We start from the raw sequence: 23,740 nt of genomic DNA on the forward strand, positions 1-23,740 counted from the left end.
TGTTAACCACTTACAAATGTTACTCTATATTAATTTTGTTTTTGTTTTTGGTGCTGCGATTTTTTCCCATCAGTTTGTATAGGATTAGGTAACCTACGGAATAGTTTTGTTTTATGCAGTTATCTCTTACCTGTTACTTAAAAGTAAAGTGTATTTATAGCAAAATTGAAATTATTGTTGTTGTTGTGGTCTTCAGTCCAGAGACTGGTTTGATGCAGCTCTCTATGCTACTCTATCCTGTGCAAGCTTCTTCATCCCCCAGTACCTACTGTAGCCTACATACTTCTGAATCTGCTTAGTGTATTCATATCTTAGTCTCCCTCTGCGATTTTTACCCTGCATGCTGCCCTCAAATACTAAATTGGTGATCCCTTGATGCCTCAGAACATGTCCTATCAACCGATCCCTTCTTCTAGTCAAGTTATGCCACAAATTTCTCTTCTTCCCAATTCTATTCAATACCTCCTCATTAGTAATTTGAAGTAGTCAATGTTTAATTCTGGTTTTATTCGAACATTGACGGTTTGTAAATGAAACAGAGGGATGTTGTTGCAAAATAAAAATAAGCAATACAAATTTATCACACAGCGCTAGAAAACGTAATTTCCTCAACAGAAAGATAAAATAAAAAGAAACGCAAAACAAAAGTATATCTGACATCGCTTCAATACTTCGTCAAAAATATATAAAACGTGTTTCTGTTATTCATAAACATGTTTCGCGTTCATCACTAATACAGTATGCTCTTGCCTCTGTTGGCATGGACGTTCTATTGAGTACAAAATAACAACAATAAATACATAAATCTCATATGTTTGTGCTTGTAAATTGTATTGCATTAAACGTATACTTGGTTGCATAAAAGCCCAGAAGTTACGCGATCAACTAAAATTTATTACTTGTAAAATGCAATTAACATTATATATGGCTACAAAACTTAAAATCAAACAAATATTTTTTTTAAAAAAGTCGTCGGCTTCCAGTTTCTCTCTTACACATTGATTTATGTTTCGTGGCCTAGAGGTTCTAGGCGCTTCAGTCCGGAACCGCGCGACCGCTACGGTCGCAGGTTCGAATCCTGCCTCGGGCATGGATGTGTGTGATGTTCTTAGGTTAGTTAGGTTTAAGTAGTTCTAAGTTGTAGGGGACTGATGACCTCAGATGTTAAGTCCCATGGTGCTCAGAGCTATTTGAACCATTTATGTTTCTTTCCCTACCAATGTTAACCAACACTACGGGTAACCCTACCATCTACTACGTCATTTATGTAATGTACCAAAACTATCGATCCATAGTCTTGGTAGAGAGCAACTGTACACACGTCCCTTGTCTCTAGTGGTGTTGACAGTACTGTGTAGTCAGACGTGCTACAGATCGCCACATACTCTGGTTTACAGAGCGGGTGAGCCATCGAGCTCCTCATTCTCTGGTGAAACGTGGACGTCCAACACATTGTCGCCAACTCGTGCTTTCACCGCCCTTCGACCACTTGACGCAGGTGTTCACCACAGTGGCGTGTGTACAGGTAGCCAGATTCGTCGCTTCTGAGACGTTCGTTTCCAGGCGCCGGGTTTCTCAAAGTCGCTTATGTCAGTGGATTTCCATTGTGCTCTGCTTATGTGTTGCGTTGGTGGATAAGTTCGTAGCGTTTTTCCATAAGTTTAATAAACACAATAGATACACATAACAGAGACCTTAGCCGTCAACAGCATTTTCTCTTTCACTATTTACAAGTGTCCCAACGCTGTGGTAGCTTTTGGATTCCCAGACAATATAAATCGCGCGGTACTGAGGCGAAGATTTTGCCGAGAGATGTTCGGAGCGCATTTTCATACGGAAAGGAAGTTCCTTGCAGGTTGTTCGATAGAGAGCAGAAAAGGTGAAAATCTGAGGGCACAAGATTAGATGAATGAAGTGGATGCAGAATAACTTTCCAACCCAACTCGCCATGGTGTTTTTTCTCAGTCTAGCAGAACGCGGGCGGGCGTTATCGTGGAGTAGCGTCACGTCTAACAGTCTTCCTGTTCCACCAGATACATAACTTTATCTTTTGCAGAGGCGCGCAGGTTTTTGTACGGATAGTTGCTGCTTTGTTTGGGCTCAACCATTTGTTTCCTTTCCTTACGTTAGCTTAAAAACACAATTTCTCGACACCAGTAACGGTACAGGATAGCAATGGTCATTGTTGCTCACAAGCCAATAATTGATGAGGAGCAAGTAGAGATGCACATATGGCCAGTTGCTGTGATTTTGTCTTAGAACATGCGTTACCCATATCAGATTTTTGAATCTTTCCCACTGTATGCAAATGTCGCACGATGGTGGAATGATCACACTTCATCAGAGTTGCCAGTTCTCGAGTGCACTGATGTTCATCATTGTGGATTAATGCTTTTAAACGATCTTCATCAAACTTCAAAGGTCTTCCAGAACGTGGACAGACTCAAATGTCAAAACGATCCTCCTTAAGGGGCTCCGGAAAGGCTCAAAATCATGAAAAGTTCAATTTTTTCTTTTTTGCGTTTTCTGAATCTGCAGACTATTACCTTTTAATAGATATATAATTTATTCAATTCCGAAGACTACAACTACTTTTAATTTTTTTTTTAAATGTGTTCTACATGGGCGTGACCCACTGTGGCGCTGTTAAACTGCTGTCAAATGGTGTTATTATTAACGTCCGTGTTCATCAGGTACATTTTAGTGATGTGAGATAAAGTATGTGTTGTGGCTAACCTGTGATGGTTCAATATATATCGCTGGTGTGATTGTCGATTGTTTCATGTTTATTTACTCTGTCGTTATCTCGAAAGTATTCGTAATTAATTCTGTTTCTTGAGTCTCTGTTTTGTTGAAGTATAATAATGAGTAAAAGTAAAGTTGCTGTTGCGACTTCCAATGATGGCAACATTGTAAGGTGCAAGGTATTTAGAAATATGGGAATGAAGATAGGTTCTAACATGGTACGAGCGATGCTTGCTTTAGACAAGGAACGCCTTCAGGCTGCAGACAGGGCTGTAAAGAGTCTAGAAATACAAGCAAGAGTAAACAGGAGGAGGAACAAGAGGAAGCTGGAGGAGGAGTTTGCAGAGGATGAAGATAATCCATCCTATGGACCTGGAATGCACTAAAAAGTTAATCCAATCTTTGTCGCTCGATTCCCAAAACTTTTATTTTCTCATACTAATTACATGTTTTCTAAGGATCTTCCAAACATATTTGTTTCAAACTTTCAGTAAATGTTACACAGTACCTTCTACATAATTTAACACAGCCTTTTTCCAAAAAACTGATATTTTTGAATATATAAATAAAAAATTGCAAAAAAATATTGTGAATTTTCATTACAATTGAAAAAAATCATCTTTAATAACTGAACTAAAATTTTGTAAAATCCCTGTGTTAAGTTGTAGCCCATATTCCAATAAATATTCTGTAAAAAGTTCAACTTCGTACCTCAAATACTTTGTGAGGAAAGATGTAATTTATAAGCGTTATTTTAACATTGCAAGTATAGGGCGTTCCGGAGCACCTTAAAACAAGATAACAATTTTCTTGTGCTCTGCCCAGTGACATTAACTCTACACTCAGCGCAAATGTTTCTGGCTGCCTCCGCTGCTGTTGGCCCTCTATTGACTTCAAATAGAAGAATATGTCGGAAATTCCCCGATTTCTTCACCTGACACTGCGTTTTCTAGAGTCCACAGCTCCACTCGATATGCCGAGCGGTTTTAGGCGCTACAATCTCGAACCGCGCGACCACTACGGTCGCAGGTTCGACTCCTGCCTCGGGCATGGATGTGTGTGATGTCCTTAGGTTAGTTAGGTTTAAGTAATTCTAAGTTATAGGGGACTGATGGCCTCAAAAGTTAAGTCCCATAGTGCTCAGAGCCATTTGAACCATCCACTCGCTATCTCCAAATGACGGCAGTATGTAAACTCAGATAGCAACAGTGAACTACAAATAAAAAATGACAATCGATAAATAAACCGCTAGCCACCGGAGTATCAATATGCGGAACAAAAACTGTACGAACTTATGCACCAACCTAATACTTTCCTTCCCACAACACCACCAGGCGGTGCAGTCTCGCGGGGGGCTGAGGTCTTTACTTTTCGGCTCGTCAGAGTATTTTATGCCAATAATAAGGAACTCTTGAAGTGCATTATCCATGCCTCACCATAGGTACTACTGCCCTTTCGCATTGGCGTCCCTAGAACTTTACCCCAGACGCGGAAAAATTTTAAAATCGCCCCCTTGTTTTAAACGTGAGCCATTACACAACTTAATTTGACATGAAGTACAAGAAACTTATTATATATGAAACGGTTAATTAAAAGTCCAACAACTTCCTTACATAGTCTACATTACTCTTATACCTAAAAAGGTGAGCATATTTCGTAAGTATAAGCGAAGTATATCGTATTTATATTATTAATAATGTTATAGATGCCACATTCTTAATTAACAATGTGAAATTACATACTTATATAACCAACGGAGAAATGGTCCTAGCAGGGCTCAAAAAATGCGAATATTTTCATATTTATTTAAAAGACTGAATGAAAACTAGGAACAAGTTGCCTCAATCTACCTACAGCTTCAAAAAGTTTGCCATAGTCGCGCTTTTTTTTAACATGTATCACCTCAAATCCCCACGAGTACCTCTAACTGTAACTCACTCACACCCACTATCGCCGGTAAGTCGTTCATACCAATCCACTCCCAGTTATCCTTTCTCACTCACTCATTCAGTCCAACGCATTCTCATTGTCTCTTTGTGTTTCTCTGTTACTGCCACAGCCTGCTTCGTTCTGTCCTAATACTACTGTCTCCTCTCACTGTCGCTGTCTCCTTCTTGCTCTCTTTTACTGCTACTATCTCACTCCTTCCTTCCTACTGCTGCTGTCTCATCTCATTTCGATTATCCCTGTCTTAATTGTTGTCGTGGTCATATACTCTATCTCTCATTATAAGTAGCTCTTACGCACTTTCACTTCCCGCTGCTCTTTATGCCTTCCCTGCTAGCACATTCTGCTTCACCCTTTTCCTAGTGCTGTTCTGTCACTGCCCACTATGTTCCTGTGCCACTGTGTCTCTCTCTTTCTCTCACACCGCCATTGTCTCCTCCGGTCTTTCTGTAATACAACCACTGTCTGCTGTCTTGCAGTATTTATTACTTTTCTCTTCGGCATTGCCACTGCCTTCTTCTCTCTCAGCATAAAAAAACGTGAACATGTTCGCATGCCAGAATTTTTCGGAAATTTTTAAAGGTGCAGAGGAAAGTAGAACGAGGCAGCTGGTACCCCACTTTTCAGACACACTTGTAAAAACAGGAAGTTGTTCGTATTCTTTGTACTCCGATAGGAGTATTTTCCGACGGTTCCTTTCTCTTTCCTGCCGAAGCAGGGCGCGTGGCTCATAATAAAAGAAATGTATTGGTCAGTAAAATTCAGATAGTGTATTTGAGTGCAACTGATATAACTCAGATATAATTTTACACAAAAGAAGAGATTTTAAGTAAAAAATAAATAAATAAATGAATACATGCATGTGCTTCAGTACTACAACACGGGGTTTGCAGATGATAAAGGAGACATTTTACAGAATATTTCTCAATCCTACGTTACTTTATAAACTACGTTATCGCTTCACACCGGATTTTACGTATTTTACATGTACAAGAAGGATAATCTCGGAAACGGATGAAGATACGAAGATAAATTTCGAGGTTATTCGTGATCGGGATCTTAGGAATACATCGTCAAAATTACAGTCATTTGCTGTGCATAGCCGTCTCGGAAACGGCAGCTGGGCTTTGGTATCCCGGAAACAAATTTTTGGGGTGTTTCTCAATAACAGATAAAGAGTTTTGTAAACAGGGAGATGGATCTTCTAGATAAATGCTTCGAGAATATACTGTCAAAATCTGAGAAATTTTCTGCGGTTATTTATTATTTACTTTCGCCTGATACCAGATTTTACATGTAGAAGTAGGTTAACTTTGAACCTCTGTATCTTGGAAACGTAAGAAACCATGAAATTTTTCAAGATTGTTCGTGATCTGAATCTTACGAATATATTGCAAAAGTTTCAGCCATCTGCTGTGCATAACTGTCTTGAAATTCTCGGCTGGGTTTTGAACTCCTGGTGACGGCGAAAATATAGCAAAAAAAAAAAAAAAAGCAGTTATCCAAAACACTTGACTCTACCCTTTTAGCGCCAGTAGATCCAGAGATAGAAGCACCGGAAATTCCCTTTTCATGCACGGTGTTTTGGAACTTATTAGGTACTAGTAAGGATGCTGTCACAGGCATACCGGTTAAAGCAAGGATATATATCGAGTTAGTATCTAAATAGAAAATATTCACAAAAGCTATTTTTGTTTGTATACCAATTAAGCTGGGTTATCTAAAATTAAAAATCTGAAACAGGAAAAAGTTTGATCGATTGATGAAGATACTAGATATAAAAAACAATAACCTGCAAAAAAATGCAACTGATTAATTCGCCTGAGTGGTGGAACAGGACACATTAAAGAACTTCGATGCCACCTTTAGCAGATTACTTCTTTCTTATTTCAGAACTTAAAATTTGATTACGTCAGTGGACTGACCCCTTATTTTCATGTGGTATATTTCTTAATGCTGACTGGCTTGATAAAAGTTGGACGAAATTTGTTCTGAAAGCTACATTTTTTTGGGTTATTTCGGTCAAGTTTAAGCTAGGACCAGGATGAGACGAATGTGGGAAATCTTCCAAAACAGACCTAAAATCGGCCGGTATAACCGACTCTTAGCAGCTTAGGCGTGAACCAAGGCAGACCTTATCTCCCCAGTTTGAGAGGTAATTTGCCAAACGGACTGCAGAATTCCTAACTATATGACTATGTTGCATGTGCTGTACCCAGTAAAGTTTGTGAACGTTCCAGTTCCTAGAGGTGTTATCTTTTCGTCCTTCAAGTTTCATTCTTTTTACCTCTCTTCTAGCACAGAACATGGTATTTCATCTGTTCGACCGATTCAGACAGCTGCTTCCAGAAATGCGTGAAAATTATAATGAATAATGATTGTCTTTCCCCTCCTTACAGACACCTATGCTCATGCGTATCATTTCCGAAGGGACCATGAGGATAAGGTTATGAACAGTGTAGATAGAGGCATTTAAACATAATTCTTCTTGTGCTCCATATGCAAATGAAACTGGAAGAAACCTAATGTGTGAGGCAATTGGAAGTATCCTTCGTCATGCACTTCACAGCGGTTTGCAGAGTATGGTTATAAGTGTAGAAACTACGTTATCTGTAAAGAGAGGGTGGTTCGGATAAGATCCATTTATGCGTATCCGTTCTTAATCACTGATTAATGATTTGAAGAAGTCTTCCAAGGCTGCAGAAAATAGTTTTGATGTCATGGAGTCACCTTGCTTAACTCCTTTCTCGAATTTGAGTTTTTCATTCTTTCGCTGAAATGGAAATATAAAAATAAATACGTCGATTCTTAACAGACGGAGGTATTTCATAATGTAATCTCAGAAATGTGATGGGCCATATCTATGGGCGGAGCCGAGGTGTTCGCTAGGACGGGCGACAGCGTGGTGGGCGGATTGTCGGGCGGAGCTACGTCCGGATTGGCCGGCGGTAACAGTCAAGCCCCGCCTCCGCCGTTGCCGGGCAACGCGACGCGCGCAGTCGTTCCATCGGCCGCCGAGGGCAGCGGTAGTGTCGCGTTCGCGCCGTACGCTTGAGGAGTGCAGGCAGTGGCGTGGGCGCGAATGGACCTGAGCACGCGCGCGCGTTTGACCGTCTTGGGGCGAGGGCCGCACAAGCCGGCGCCCGCCAGAGCGGCCAAGAGCGTGCTCTCCATACGCAGCCTCGTCGAAGACGACAACGCGCCCGGTAAGCAGTAACCAAACCTGCAACAGTCAGACGCTGCACGTCTGCCACAAGTTCAAATCTGTGCCGAGGATGACACGGTTGTCGGTCGGTGCCAGAAGGCCTTCCGAGGCCTGTTCAGACGGGGAGAGACGAGAGGTTTCGTTAGGTAGCGTCTGTGACTGTAACTTATAGGTTAGGAACGTTTTTGTGATTAACACGCCGTCCACAGCCTCAATATTTTACTCTCCCGCTCACGTCAAACGCGTGTCGGGGATACATCTACTTAGTGGACGGCGTTCTCTCGTGTAAAGCTGGCAACAGTATCATCAATTTACTGCTCTATGAGAAAGTGAACCAGATGTAAGTTGCAGAAAAAGGTAATTTAGTCCTTCAGCATGGAATTCTAGCTCGAAGCTCCTCTGAAGACGGCGTATTAGTAACAAAATATTACTGACCTACTTCATAAGCTTGTAATGACACTTCCGCAGCTCGCCGCTTAAGTCATTGGTGACAGAGCGAGCATACACGTCCAAGGAGTGTTTATTTTCAATACATTCGTTAACAATATATCGAATACGGAATATGACTGCCTTCTTTCAAATCTAAGAATTATAGGATAAAGCAAATTAAGAGGGTTGAAAATAAATAAAAATAAATAAAAAAATTAAAGAATTTATAATAAGCTTTACGTATCTACTACCGATACATCACGCCCTATATAAAACGTGCAATGTCTGTACCTCTGAATACATGAACGCCCACTATTCCTTACTAGATGGATGGATGCATTTCTTTAGCATCGTCAACATTGTATAGAGCAGTTATTCCAAAGAATCTGGATCTCTTACTTACTTGCAAAAAATGTTATCACTTGTAGATGGATGCGACAGGATGTATTGATTATTTTCACAACGGGTCAGATTTTGTCGTATGGGAATTTCGACGAACTTTTCAGCATTGTACATCATCGCTTTTACGAAATAGTTTGTAAACTGTATTTCTTAAAATCGTGTGAGTGACAACCGAAATGTTCAGCAATGTTCTGGGATGCTTTTTTCGTCGTTTCAAAATGACACCCCGAGTTCGAGAATCCGGAAAGATTTTGTGTTGGTGAAAACATTACTAAGCTAACTAACGCTGCTAGCTAATGTAACTGGCGCAAGAACCGTACACGAGCTGACCCTACTTAAAACGTTAAAACGTCAAACGCTGCGCTTCACTGCTGGAAGGGAAGCAAATTCTTCTAGGCGTCTCGTACGGCACTTGTGACAATTCTTTCAGAAAAGGGCTCTTCCCCACTACAAGCGTTTTTCGCTCTTCAGTTTACAGACAGCGACTGTATATCTGATTCCTGTATTTCAAGGACAGTGCGTTTCCAATTTCGCTATCCGAACATGCCTCACTGACGAACTCAAACTGTTAGTTAGCCACTTTCCGTGTTTTCCGAACTCCTGCTATTAAGTGTCACATCGTCACGATGAAGATACAGAGATCCAGTTCCGTTTTTGCGCCAACCTTTGGTCACAGTAGCTTTTTTATAACCAGCTTAAATAAGTAATAATCATCTTCAGATGCAGAATTGTTTAAAACAGAATCGTAAAATTTCTGCCAATAATAGCAGTGTCAGTAAAAATGAGAAAATCAAAGATCGAACATTGTGCGTGATCCATACAGGGAGGTCAGTGTTGGCGTATTGTTTGTCCTGGAGTATTTTTTTTCAGTTAATAATTTTCTGATGATGCTTATCGTGACAAAAATTCTATGAATTGTTAACACAGACTGGTCTGAAGATGGTCATTACCGACTGAACCTGGTTGTTAATTTTTTGAAAAAAAAACCTTGAGTTCGAAGACCGGTATTATACTAAAATTTGCTGCTATATTGCTGGGCAAACGCCTCTCTTAGAAGAGATGTGACTTGGCCACAGCCTTAGCGTAACTGTTCGCAGCAGAAATGACCCAGGGTTCGTATCCCGTTCGTCTCATTCTTTATGGAAGTGTATATTATTTCATACAGCAAAAAAATAAGCCTGATAAGTAGACCTCTCATATTTTTAATATTCCTTTGCAATTAACGAAGTTAACTTTAATTGTAATTTATTATACAGTCCCACTCGCATACAATAGACTATTTAACATTGTGACCGATTCGATCTTTTACCTTCACCATAAAACATACTGATTACAATCAGCAATAATATTTCTTTTACGCAATATGCGTATCCAGCTTTTCAATCTCCCATATTCAAGTGGCCACACGCTCCTAAATCACTGAAAATTCTGCGTATAGGCGTCCCCATCCCGGCATGTCGAACACAGTTTTTATTCATTAAAGAATTTAAATATGTTTCTAGAGATTCCGCTGACATCTTGTTTAGCCAGTTAACAGCTTTACGAGGCTTGTGGCATGATACGACTCGAAACTGACCTACTCATATATGTCAAATTTGATAATTTTTGAGCGTCTTGCCTCGCCCTCCTCCCTATGGACAAAATTCTATGAACGCCCATGTATCTTTTTCATAACGTTTTCAAGCAGCGTTTCATCTTATTACATAATGTCACCCCAAAAATTGCAGAACATCATTTTGCTTTTGCGTCCTTAGCGTGCCTCAAATTTAAAAAAAAATCCCAACTACATACGTTTGATTTTATTAGAGAAATAGCTGTAACCAACTCACTCCATAGTCCTTTCTGACTAGTCGTTATTACGGAGTTAAAAACAGTTTTGTTTCGAAATGAAGTGCTGTCTACGAGTTATTTACAACATTAAGTATTCCGTTTCACAAACCTGTGTTCGAATGCCTTACTTAGAAGACATAGCAGAAAAGCTGTATGTTTCACGATATGCACATACACAAATTAAGTATATAAGAATAAGGGGTTAAAACCCACGAACCCCGTCTGAGTGGAATAAATAATGTTGACGATTTTGTGGAAGGTGTGTTATTTGTATTTTTCTTGTATTGTGATTTGTAAAAATTGCACAATAACACGAAATATAGTGTGGATATTTTTAAATTGTGTCTTCATATCTCGTCGGCAATGCCACTAAATACGTTAACTCGTAAATCAAATCAGCGAATACCTTCAGTTACTTGCTTTATCCTAGCATCTTCCGGAACAACGACTAAATCCATCAGCAGGTTTCTGTTAATAATGTAAGTAATAAGCAAGGAAATAGACCTGCATGCAGATGTGGTTAGAAGCAGAACGAAATATTTTCGTGATGATAATAATGACAATATCTGACGATGAAATAATAGGCGTAAACCAGTCATAAAGCCACATATTTTATTCCATCAAGACTGATTTACACTGCTGAGCTTGGCACCTAATTTATGAAAATATAACTGTTAACTCACTGATTTGGTTTAGTTGTTGGTTTATGCAGCACGAATAAGTTAGGCCTTCAAGACTTCCATTATATTGGATCAGGAATTGTAGGCGAATCAGACTCTTACAAAATACAGATCTTCTGGCTTCTCATCTATCGTTTATGCTTGTGTCTAGATTAAATAGGTGTAACCATAGCACATACTTACGAAAAAATCAAAATTACAACATAAATGCCAATAACAGTACAGGTATAACGGCAGCATACCAGCTGACAAAAAAACTGGATACAGTTATCCTGATACAATGATGATCAACAACTTTAAACATAGTACTACGTTATGCGTTAACTTCGATGTACCGATACAGAAAATTTACAAACTAGAAACAACCAAATTCTTAATTCTGACGAATGAAACAAATGACGAAACAAACAAAAACGTTCGTTGCTCTAGTAGTAATATCTGATACTGGTATTCCGATTAAAACTGTAATAGACCTAAGGATGTATTTTCGTGTGTTCTGTGGAGTTTTTACCATTTTTCTTCACGATATTTCTACGACAACTGTGTCAGTTGTCTTCTCCAGTTGCTGTGATCTATGTTATATTGCTTATTAACTGGACGAAATCCCAAGATATCATGTAGGAAGCCTAAAGGACCGAAAATTACGCGCTTCGCTCTGCTGGCTACTACAGAAGCCAGTTGTGCTGAACTCTTGCAGGACATACCATAGAAATGTACGAGAAACAGGCGTGTGAACCGTTGTTGTATTAATGACCATATAACAATGGTAAAAGTAAAATAAAGATTCGAAAACAGTTGGTAATACCAATAATAAGAATGAACTACAGTTTTAGAGCTTTTAAAACTGTGTAAATAGCCCTTGATCATATTGGTCGATACAGAAGAGAAGATTAAAATGATAGGTGGGGTGCTAAGGGTTGCACCGATAAGTAGCATTTAAGGCTGAGCAGTTTAGGTCCTTCAGAACCTCTGTTACATCGAATGAAAAACGTTAAAAGTATCCAATTTTTACAAAATATAATTTTTGTAGCTTATCATTTGTTATACACACTTGTGATCCAGCTGAATGTTTACTGCCATAGAGTAATAATTACGAAATTGGTTGTAGTTACCTTACGAATAGGGGAACCTGGGGCAGAAGGGTAACGTTAACACTAAAATCGGGAGAGCGCAATTAAAATGACGAAGAAAGCGCTAAAAATTTCTGCGTGACATTTTAAATATACTTTAAGAAGTGAAACAAAGAAATATGATACAAAGGCACACAGATGAATACTAATAAGACTAAAGAAAGGCTGACAATTGGTCCGTTGTGCCTCAGGCCAAAATCTAATCATATTTCTCAAAATCTACAAGAACACACTGAACATATGAGTTTACAAATGGGAGAGTGTTAGTGAATTTGTCCAGAAAATTCACAAATGAATTCAGTTTCATTGTCTTCATTTCCAGTTCCCGCACAAAAGCTGCGTGTCCTTTTATGACAGGAAGCACAGGCCACCAACCTTCAGTCGACCTTGGAACATAAATCGTTGCAGTAAAGACACCCAGAATCAGTCCCTTCTGTTCCACTTTCAACATTTTCTTTATTCTTGCTTGAATTTTTCACGTTCCTTTTTTCAGAAACGGATTTCTGTCTCTTTTTGGCCTTTTCGTCTTGCTGCTGCTTCTTTTGTTAGAACATTCACCATCCGCCTGAAGTTCATTCGTCTTCGGAGACGAAATCAGAATTGCAACACGCTCTTTCTTTCATTTTACAACTATCCTTACTTTCGCATCAACATTTGGAATGACAACAACGCGCTGTGTAGAAACAAGGGAAATGTAGTGAAACTTGAAGGGGAAGTCGTTTCTTCAAGAGGCCTACTAATAATCCTAACAGCAAAAGAAAATGGTATTAAGAATAACCACAGACAATAACGACAACAGTTACTTGGCAAGTAACTAATTCTTGCGTCATTTCTTGATAGATCAGTGTCATACTTACAACTGAAACCACAAATTGTGTGTTTCACAGTACTGAATGATCTGATAAGGGCACTGTAAGCCGAAATGCGTTTAAACAGCGAGTGTGAGATCAAACTTTAAAACATACTCCAAACTGATGTGCCGCAGAGCGCAGCTGTAAATTTGTAGACTTATAGCGACCCGCCACGGCTTCGCAGCTAACACTAAATATCTACTGCCGGACACGTCTGAGGTAGCGGTATATTTGTTTGCAGGCCATTGCTTAAAGTAACGATTAAAATACGGAGAACAATGTTAGGTAACTGAATACTAAGTCCAAATTCTAGTCACTTTCTTTTAACTTAAACAGTTTGAGCAGCACACGACAGGAAAATTCTTGGGAGGCACGACTCAATCGAGAAATATCATAGTTCATCCACTTTGCACTAAATGCGTGCAAATTATACACACAAACCTTCTTCGTGAATCACTCTATCTATTAGTGAAAACGGTATCAAAATCCCTAGAGCAGCTCTTGAGACTAGCCTTTATACACAGACAAAAAAAACTTTATATATAGATTTTCCGCAACATGTACTAATAACCAAAGCAGGAAATGAACCTATAGGATGCTGTCTTTTCTTTTGTATACGTACAGAACACTGCAAAGTTACAGTCGCAGGAATGGCTTTACACGCTAAAACGCCTAATTCGGTTTCGGAAATATGTTTTCGCCTTTTCCCAACTGAACGGGGCTGTCCACGGCCGCAAACTAGTGCAATCCAGGTAACATTGAATATTTTTAAAACTGTGAATCACGCATAAATCAGAAAAGAACAATTTTTAGATGACCATACATAACATTATTAGACGACTATGTTCGTGGCCTCTTTTTGTGCCGGTATTGCTGGTAGCGTTACCGACGTTGATGAGATGAAGAAGACTGGCGTTGTTGATGGAAGTAAAAAATAATTCCAACGAGGAAATTGTATCAGGAATGTGGAAATATAGGGTAGGGAGAGTATCCCGGCGTGGTAAGCAGATTGTTGCTTAAGGAAAGTGGAAGGAAAGGGCGGGGGGAACAGATGTTCGGTGCATGGTGTGTAACAAAAATAGAGACAACATCCAGTTTTGCTGACAAAATTGAAATTGTGTGTGTGTGTGTGTGTGTGTGTAAGCGCACGCGCGCGAGCAAGTGAATCAGTGAGTGACAGAGAGAGAGAGAAAGAGAGAGAGAGAGAGAGAGAGAGAGCTTAGATTATGAATCAAAAGCGAAGGATGAAATTAGAAATCGTAATTTTCGCCTCAGCAATACAGACCCACTGTGTGTCAGCTAAACATCCACTTCCATACTTAGTGGAGAGATACAGGGTGTTTAAAAAATGACCGGTATATTTGAAACGGCAATAAAAACTAAACGAGCAGCGATAGAAATACACCGTTTGTTGCAATATGCTTGGGATAACAGTACATTTTCAGGCAGACAAACTTTCAAAATTACAGTAGTTACAATTTTCAACAACAGAGGGCGCTGCGGTCTGGGAAACTCTATAGTACGATATTTTCCACATATCCACCATGCGTAGCAATAATATGGCGTAGTCTCTGAATGAAATTACCCGAAACCTTTGACAACGTGTCTGGCGGAATGGCTTCACATGCAGATGAGATGTATTGCTTCAGCTGTTCAATTGTTTCTGGATTCTGGCGGTACACCTGGTCTTTCAAGTGTCCCCACAGAAAGAAGTCACAGGGGTTCATGTCTGGCGAATAGGGATGCCAATCCACGCCGCCTCCTGTATGTTTCGGATAGCCCAAAGCAATCACACGATCATCGAAATATTCATTCAGGAAATTAAAGACGTCGGCCGTGCGATGTGGCCGGGCACCATCTCGCATAAACCACGAGGTGTTCGCAGTGTCGTCAAAGGCAGTTTGTACCGCCACAAATTCACGAAGAATGTCCAGATAGCGTGATGCAGTAATCGTTTCGGATCTGAAAAATGGGCCAATGATTCCTTTGGAAGAAATGGCGGCCCAGACCAGTACTTTTTGAGGATGCAGGGACGATGGGACTGCAACATGGGGCTTTTCGGTTCCCCATATGCGCCAGTTCTGTTTATTGACGAAGCCGTCCAGGTAAAAATAAGCTTCGTCAGTAAACCAAATGCTGCCCACATGCATATCGCCATCATCAATCCTGTGCACTATATCGTTAGCGAATGTCTCTCGTGCAGCAATGGTAGCGGCGCTGAGGGGTTGCCGCGTTTGAATTTTGTATGGATAGAGGTGTAAACTCTGGCGCATGAGACGATACGTGGACGTTGGCGTCATTTGGACCGCAGCTGCAACACGGCGAACGGAAACCCGAGGCCGCTGTCGGATCACCTGCTGCACTAGCTGCGCGTTGCCCTCTGTGGTTGCCGTACGCGGTCGCCCTACCTTTCCAGCACGTTCATCCGTCACGTTCCCAGTACGTTGAAATTTTTCAAACAGATCCTTTATTGTATCGCTTTTCGGTCCTTTGGTTACATTAAACCTCCGTTGAAAACTTCGTCTTGTTGCAACAACACTGTGTTCTAGGCGGTGGAATTCCAACACCAGAAAAATCCTCCGTTCTAAGGAATAAACCATGTTGTCTACAGCACACTTGCACGTTGTGAACAGCACACGCTTACAGCAGAAAGACGACGTACAGAATGGCGCACCCACAGACCCACATCACTTGCAGCGCCATCTGTTGTTGAAAATTGTAACTACTGTAATTTCGAAAGTTTGTCCGCCTGAAAATGTACTGTTGTCCCAAGCATATTGCAACAAACGGTGTATTTCTATCGCTGCTCGTTTAGTTTTTATTGCCGTTTCAAATATACCGGTCATTTTTGAAACACCCTGTAAGAGCACTTATCCTATCGCGTATAGTCTGGCAGAAATGTGTACGTGCGAGGGAATCGCTCCTTTGTGTTTGAAGCTGAGAAGATCTATTGGAATTCCCAATTATTTCTGAGCATCAGGAGACAACTTTTTCTAAAGTACAGGACCGTAAATCTTTCGGCCGCCCCGGGCAGCCGAGTGCACTTACGCTCCGCTCTTGAGACACTGGGACGCGAAACAGCCCTGTATCAAATCCGTCTCGCGGGTTAACATGGGCTGACGAGCTGGCAAGCCTGCATTTGGTTTTTAGGCGGTTTCCCCACATATAACTAGGAAAACACGGGCTTGGGGACCACTTCTCGCGTCATTTACACACTTTACCCAAAAACTTAGAAATATTCACACTTGAGCATGAGTTCTACATTAGACCAGACAGATATGGTGCACAAATTCCTTCCCGGGCAGGGAGTGGGGGTCGGTGGAGGGGATGGTGGTAGCGTCAGAACGAGCGTACGAGCGCCAAATACCACAAATATTGACAATACCGATGTATTACAACACCGATCCCGTAGAAACGGGAAAAGGCAACAACATTTTTCGACTCACATGTTGCTTGTAGCGTAAGACAACTTAAATACAGGGTGATTTAGCTACACCTACCGATGTCGTTTTATGCAAGCCTCAGTTCTATATCTAGCCTTCAAAAACCATTCGCCTCATTTTCATACTATGTCGCGCGCTGCACGCAAACTGTTAGACTTGCAGAAAAATGAACATGACCTTTTTGTGGGAAATTTAAGGTAGTTAAATTTTGCACTGCAATAAGTTTTCACTAGAAGCCGTAGTTTTAGAATTATTGAAGACAAACGTACAAAAGTGACTCCACACTCAGCTCCTATCGGTCAGGATTTCTGGTAAGTTGTTTATGGCACTCTCTCCTACCGCCGTACAAAAATTTACGGCTGCACGAATTATTTCCCACATTCGGCCTTTTTTTGGTGTAGGGCTACACTGACTGGCCTTTTTACCACACCGGCTTAGTCAATCACTTACAAATCGTATAATTGACGTTTTTGTAAATTTTACCTAAACTGTTATGTGAATACAGGATAAAATACACTATTCCATCGTTGCATTCGTTAGACATTTTCACTACGAAACTACCGTGACTCTAAGGGTTCAGTTCGGATCGAATTTCCAACGTATTTTGTTTTCGCGTAACGTATAGACGTTTAAGTTAATAATGTTAACGATATAGCTGACTACGTGGCGTAGTGACTGTGGTGTCACCGCCAGACACCACACTTGCTAGGTGGTAGCTTTAAATCGGCCGCGGTCCATTAGTACATGTCGGACCCGCGTGTCGCCACTGTCAGTGATCGCAGACCGAGCGCCACCACACGGCAGGTTTTGAGAGACGTACTAGCACTCGCCCCAGTTGTACGACGACTTTGCTAGCGACTACACTGACGAAGCCTTTCTCTCATTTGCCGAGAGATAGTTAGAATAGCCTTCAGCTAAGTCCATGGCTACGACCTAGCAAGGCGCCATTGACCATTTCTAGAGAGAGTCTCACTTGTATCATCAAGAATGCTGTATACAAATGATGCATTAAAGTTAAGTATTCCAGCAGCTATGTACTTTTCTTTATAGTATTCATTACGTATCCTGTTTCAGACCTAACGCCAGCCGGCGTGTGTAAACGCGTGCCTTTCGGTTACCCGTCACTGTGGACTGGCTGTCTTGTCAGTCCACAACAGTGACCCAATCAATAGAGACCAAAAAAGTTGGAATATTGGGAATAGTTTGTGTAAAAAAATGCCCGAGGCAGGATTCGAACCTGCGACCGTAGCAGCCGCATGGTTCCGGACTGAAGCGCCTAGAACCGCTGGAACACAGCGGCCGGCATAGTTTGTGTGTTCGGAAATTTTTGTACTGTGGTAGGACGGATTGCCAGGAACAATATATTAGAAATATATTGACAGATGTGTGTAGGAGTAAAGGTGCGTTTCAAGGTCACTATTGTAAATTTTTCTTGAATTACGCGAAAACCGTGGTTTCCAACGAAAACGTATCCCAGTACAAAATTTAACTTTGTTAGATTTCATATAAAAATGTCCTGTTCATACTTTCTGCTGGACTAATAGTTTCCGCGTAGCAAGCGAGGGAATATGAAAATAACGCGCGTGGTTTACAAGTACAGATATATGGTTGCAGGCTGCGTAAAAGGGCATCGTAGGGGCAGCTAAATCACCTTGTATAGTCTTATTGTAAAATAACTGGTGACAAAATGATTGAAAGTGTAATCAATTCATAAGTACATCTTACCTTGATCCGCTTAAATAACATAGAGGATGAGTCGCATTAGACGTAACATTACTTTTATTTCGTTTACGGTTAAGAGTTCGAAACGGGGAATCATACTACACAGAGTGGTGCTTAATTTAGTAGTAGAGTTAGCACTGTTAACTCATGCATCAACTGACACGTTGAAGCAAGTATGTATTTGTTAATGTACCGATATACTCCTTTTAACGGCACTCGAAACTTCTTGAAAAAATGAGAAAGTTATGTTAGTAATCGCTCGTTAATGTTGACGTAGATATTTTTCACTAAAGTATGCAAGAAATGTGCTGAAACTGAAAGTCAAAAAAGTTTCCATAGCTATATGCAACAAGATGATAAGCCTTCGTCACTAACACCGAAACCTCCGGATCTCAGACAGTCAGATCGGTATCAAACATTCTACATCGATAGAGTATCAGCCAAAACTCCGATAAAGTTTGTGCTATGTGTTGTGGCCCAGGAGAGTGCTGTTGTCCAGGAGAACGTGCGTTAACTTGTAGGTAATAGTAACACATGACCTACGGGGCACAGGGAAAGCGTTACAGTGCGCAACTGTCGTGTAGAGCTCCTGTAGGGAAGTTTGCAGAGCGTTAGTCTGTCGTACCCAGAATCCCCTTTTCGAGCCCTGCTCTTGCCGGTTTTTGTACTGAAGTACATGTAAAATAGTGATATGGGAAATGTTCCTGACATGTACAAGGATCATTCGGAGTTCGGTTCGGTTATGTGAAAGTAGGAAACATATAGAATACATTTATGGTTTCACAGAATGAACACAAAAATCAGAACAGAAGAATAAAGAAACAATTGCATCAGACGTGAGGAAGTATTAATGGTAATAACAATAATAATAATAATAATAATAATAATAATAATACGAAGAAGAAGAAGAAGAACTGAATGGTGGATGGGAGCATCGCCGTACATCCATAAACTCCGAGAAGTTATTTTACATGTCAGTAATATGTTGTCCTATATAACAGTTTCACAAGTACTACAATGCAAGAACTAGAGTACCCAGAGCTCGAACCCGGGGCTCTTGGTACGATGAAGTAACCCTCTAACGACTTCCCCACGGGAGCTCCACACGACAAACTTTCACAGTTATGCTTTTCCTGTGCTTCGTAGGGCATGTGGTTACTTATCACTTACTGTTTACGCACGTTGTCCTGGACGATAGCGCATAGCACAAACTATATCGGTGTTTTGGTTGATACTCTCTCGATACACAAGGTTTGGTACCGATTTGACTTTATGACATCGGAGGTATGGGTACGGAACTAAACGTTATTTCCTCTTGGCTTTACTTTCTCCAACATAGATGCGGGGTCATCTACGACTGTTGTCGAAAGAACGAACCTACATGCTAACGTTTAGGGTGCCGATTCCGACAGCTTTATCTTTCAGTTGAAGAAACGTTTTCGCATAAGTATTAAATGCCGATATTAAGAAACATTGTATCAGTGTGCTACCCGTTTCGAGAGATGTACAATGTCGTTAAAATATATATACTTCCATTTGAACAAAAAATTGCTTTCTTCATTACCTCGGTTGATAGAAAGAACTGAGAGGGTTAACCAACATCAGAATTAAGTGCCCCTCTGTATTCTACTTACTATTCGTCGAAAGCCTTTTTCCGATGTACTTGACTCTTCAGGAAATAAAAGGCGTGTTACATTTTAGACGACTCACCCATCATACATACATAACGTAATGGGTACTATAACTGGCGACTGAGCACAACATTACATCAGTATTAACGTCATTTGCAGACTAATTATTATAGCAATTACATGTTTTTAGGTTGGTTAGTACCTCCACATAGGCATGGCAGAAGCAAATCATTCATTACTGCTATTTTTCCCTGGGCAGCAGGCTAGGAAGTGTGCGCGCATGGATGCAAAACGCTCAGCGTATACTGACAGGCGTAGCTCACGTAGAGGAGCAGTTACGACCGTGCAGTAAACATCAGGTCGTAAAGTTTGTGGGAAGATTGTTCGACGTAGAGAAAAAGCGACTAATACACTGATGTGCACCCATATTAAGGTATCAAATATAAGAATATCTGCACTTGTACCCATTACATCCTGTGCATACAAGGAGGTCAGAAACAGTCCGAACTACTTGTAAAGGTGTTTCAGGGTAGGTTGTGCTGAGAAATAATTTCTACAAAAAAATTCGATACGCCGTTTCCTAGTTAATTAGCACTGAAGTTAACTAATCGAGCCATTTCGTACCACATTCAGGTGGCCCTCCAGAGAAGGTGTCGCCAAACGTGTTTTGCGTTTCGTTTCCTAAAACCAAGCAAGACAGCAATACGAATTCGGACATGGAATGGTAGTAAGGACTGAACTTGAGCCAAAGGCTGAGCAATGTTGTGCACTATCATCTACGCTATGACAACAGCTGGCATTAAGTGTATCTCAGACCGCTTGAATTTGCGCGCGTCATGGCGTCATTGGCTAAATTCAATGCTAATCAACTCTGAAAAGGCAGAACGTGTCGATTTTTTTACTTCATCATTATTTCTGAGCCTAATTTACCCTTAAACACGTCTCGATACGTAAGGATCTTATAATAGACTCCTCGAGGATTCAAACTACAAGTACCCGCTTGAGGGCAAAGATATTACAACAAACGTGATACATGGCGGCCGTTTATATGAACGCAGGATGTTCCGAACTCATTGACTGTAATTCACAATGGGTTACCGAAATTCGTCGACAAAAAAGAGAAAATAACCGGCCCGCGATTAGTTTCAATCCGGCCTGCGGAAGAAACTCGAGGGAGAGAGCATGGACACATTAGAACACTGCAGCTGTTGAAACTGATGGTAATTTATAATGAATTTTCTGCAAACAGTTGCTTTTATAGGCGTTTGTTTTTCCGTGATGACATTTCAAGACGCCTGGCACCCCGTCTTCAAATGTTTACATTTGATTATGTGTCGTGAAAATTGTTTCTTCACGAACGGCGCTGCAGAATTTCGCAAAGGAAGTTTTTAAGATAGGCTTATCTACCGATTATCTTTTTTATTTGTACTCCACTGTTGCTATATCAGTTTACATATCGTCATTTTGTCATTTGCAGATAGTGAATGGAGCTGTGGACGCTAGAACATGGGGTGTCAAGTGGAGAAATCGGAACATTTCCGACATGTTTTTCTGTTTGAATCCAACAGAAGGGTGACAACAGCGGGGGCAACCACAAACATTTGCGTGTGTATGGGACATGACATTGGACAGAGCACGCGTACAAAATGGTTTTCTCGTTTTAAGGAGGGTCGTTTTGACGTTAGTGACCCTCCACATTCAGTAAAACCTTTGTGGTTTGATGAAGATCGATTAAACTCACTGATCCGTATCAGTGTACTGGAGAACTTTCGAATGTGACAATCTGTTATCATTTCACCATCGTGCAACAGTTTAATCGGATGGATAAGGTTCAAGAGACGGTCCAAAATTGGTTGTATGGGTACGGCAAGCTCTAAGCCGAAATCACACAAATTATCGGCTGGTCGTATGTGCACCATTGTTTGCTCTTCATCAGTTGGCTCGTGAACAACGTCGGCCATTCCTATCCTGTATCGTTACCGGTGACGGGAAATAATGCCTTTATGCTAGCATAAGGAAAAGAAAAGAGTGTTTGAGCCCAAACAAAGCAGTAACTCCCCATACAAAGATGTGCTCGCCCCCACAAAAGATGACGTTGTGCATCTGGGTCAACAGCGATGGTGTGGTGTCCTATGAATTTCTTCCCCGACGTGTAACATCACTGCTTCACTGCTAACATTTGTTGTCAACAACTGAGACGTCTTGCAAACGTAGTCCAAGGACAAGGACCAGGAAGACTGCACTTAATGATATTGTCTCACGATAACGTTCGCCCGCATTCTGCTAGATTGACAAAAACACTGCGTAGGAGTTGGGTTGGGAAGTCACTCCGCATCCACTTTATCACCTGATCCTGCACCCTCAGATTTTCACCGTTAGTGCTCTCTGTCGAACAACTTACAACGCCGGCCGGAGTGGCCGTGCGGTTCTAGGCGCTACAGTCTGGAACCGAGCGACCGCTACGGTCGCAGGTTCGAATCTTGCCTCGGGCATGGATGTGTGTGATGTCCTTAGGTTAGTTAGGTTTAATTAGTTCTCAGTTCTAGGCGACTGATGACCTCAGAAGTTAAGTCGCATAGTGCTCAGAGCCATTTGAACCATTTAAACCAACTTACAAGGAAATGCTCTCCGAATATGGCTCGACGAGTTCTTCGTCTCGAAACCACGTGATTTCTACAGTCGCGGAATCGGAGCGTTATTCCAGCGTTGGAAGACTGTTGTAAATAGCGAAGGAGAATATGTTATTGAAGACTAAAGTCTCTGTTACGTGTATCTGTTTTGTTTATCAAACTTATGGAAAAACGCTACGAACTTATGTACCAAGCTAATAAAAAGTCAGTAACTCGAGAACGAAATCAGATATCGTTCCGCTCTAAATTTTAAAAAAATATCTTCGGTATCTTATCTATATTTGATACATTGCAATGTATGAACTAAAAAAAAATACGAGAAATTTATGCAATGCGTGTTTACCTCTGCCAATTTTTTAAAACGGCGTGCAATGTAATATTTAATTTGATACAGCGCAGTATCTGTGAAGAATAACGAAATGGAATTCTGTCCTTTACCGAGCGAAGACATCAGACTGTAAGGCCTGCAAAAACCTTTTTTTTCAGCGAATAGTTTGCTTAAAATTGGATGATAAGTATTTCGTAGCGGCCGGAACATCATCTCTCAGCACACGTAGTACCAGATTTTGCGTGCAGTACGGCCACATCAAAGCCGCGCTCAACACGGAACGCAGAGAGCACATCGGTAGCAGCGAAAGGGGCGGCCGCGCATTATTGTGATGTGCCATGTGTACAAATACAGGATACAGCAGGGACTTGTTAAGTTTTAGAGTCCTCCATGACTTACGTGGTGCGGCAACTACCGCATGCGCAATGGTTGACATACATTCGTTCTTAGTTGCCAATTTAGTAGCCGTGGCCTTGATCAACTGAACAACGCGTTTTTGTTTACGACACCATTGTTGCAACCGGTCATTCAGAACAATAAGAAACTGGTTCAAAAACTTCAGAACGATAGGAACGGTGAGACCTGGAACAGGCCGAGGGGAGGAGCGGGAAGGGGTTAGGCCAGTTAGAACAGCAGAAAACATTGAGAAAGTTCGACAAGCAATGGAGGCCAGCTGTCGGCCTTAGCGGTACGCCCAACTCGCGCTTTGCGCATTTCAGACACGTCAGTTCGCCGCATTTTGCACTTCGACCTCCATTTTCATCCTT

General features: G+C 41.1%; 1 protein-coding gene across 1 annotated transcript in view; it reads left to right on the forward strand.

Moving 5' to 3' along the window:
• The first annotated feature begins 7,769 nt into the window (after positions 1–7,769).
• The window catches only part of LOC126150881 (homeobox protein aristaless-like), a 1,095,272-nt gene continuing 1,079,301 nt past the window's right edge, over positions 7,770–23,740 (forward strand). Inside the window, exon 1 of the mRNA XM_049915905.1 lies at positions 7,770–7,898. Coding sequence (XP_049771862.1) covers positions 7,775–7,898 — 124 coding nt within the window. The 5' untranslated portion in view covers positions 7,770–7,774. The remainder of the gene's footprint in view (positions 7,899–23,740) is intronic.

This window comes from Schistocerca cancellata, chromosome 2, assembly GCF_023864275.1.
Source record: "Schistocerca cancellata isolate TAMUIC-IGC-003103 chromosome 2, iqSchCanc2.1, whole genome shotgun sequence".
NCBI classification, from domain to species: domain Eukaryota; kingdom Metazoa; phylum Arthropoda; class Insecta; order Orthoptera; family Acrididae; genus Schistocerca; species Schistocerca cancellata.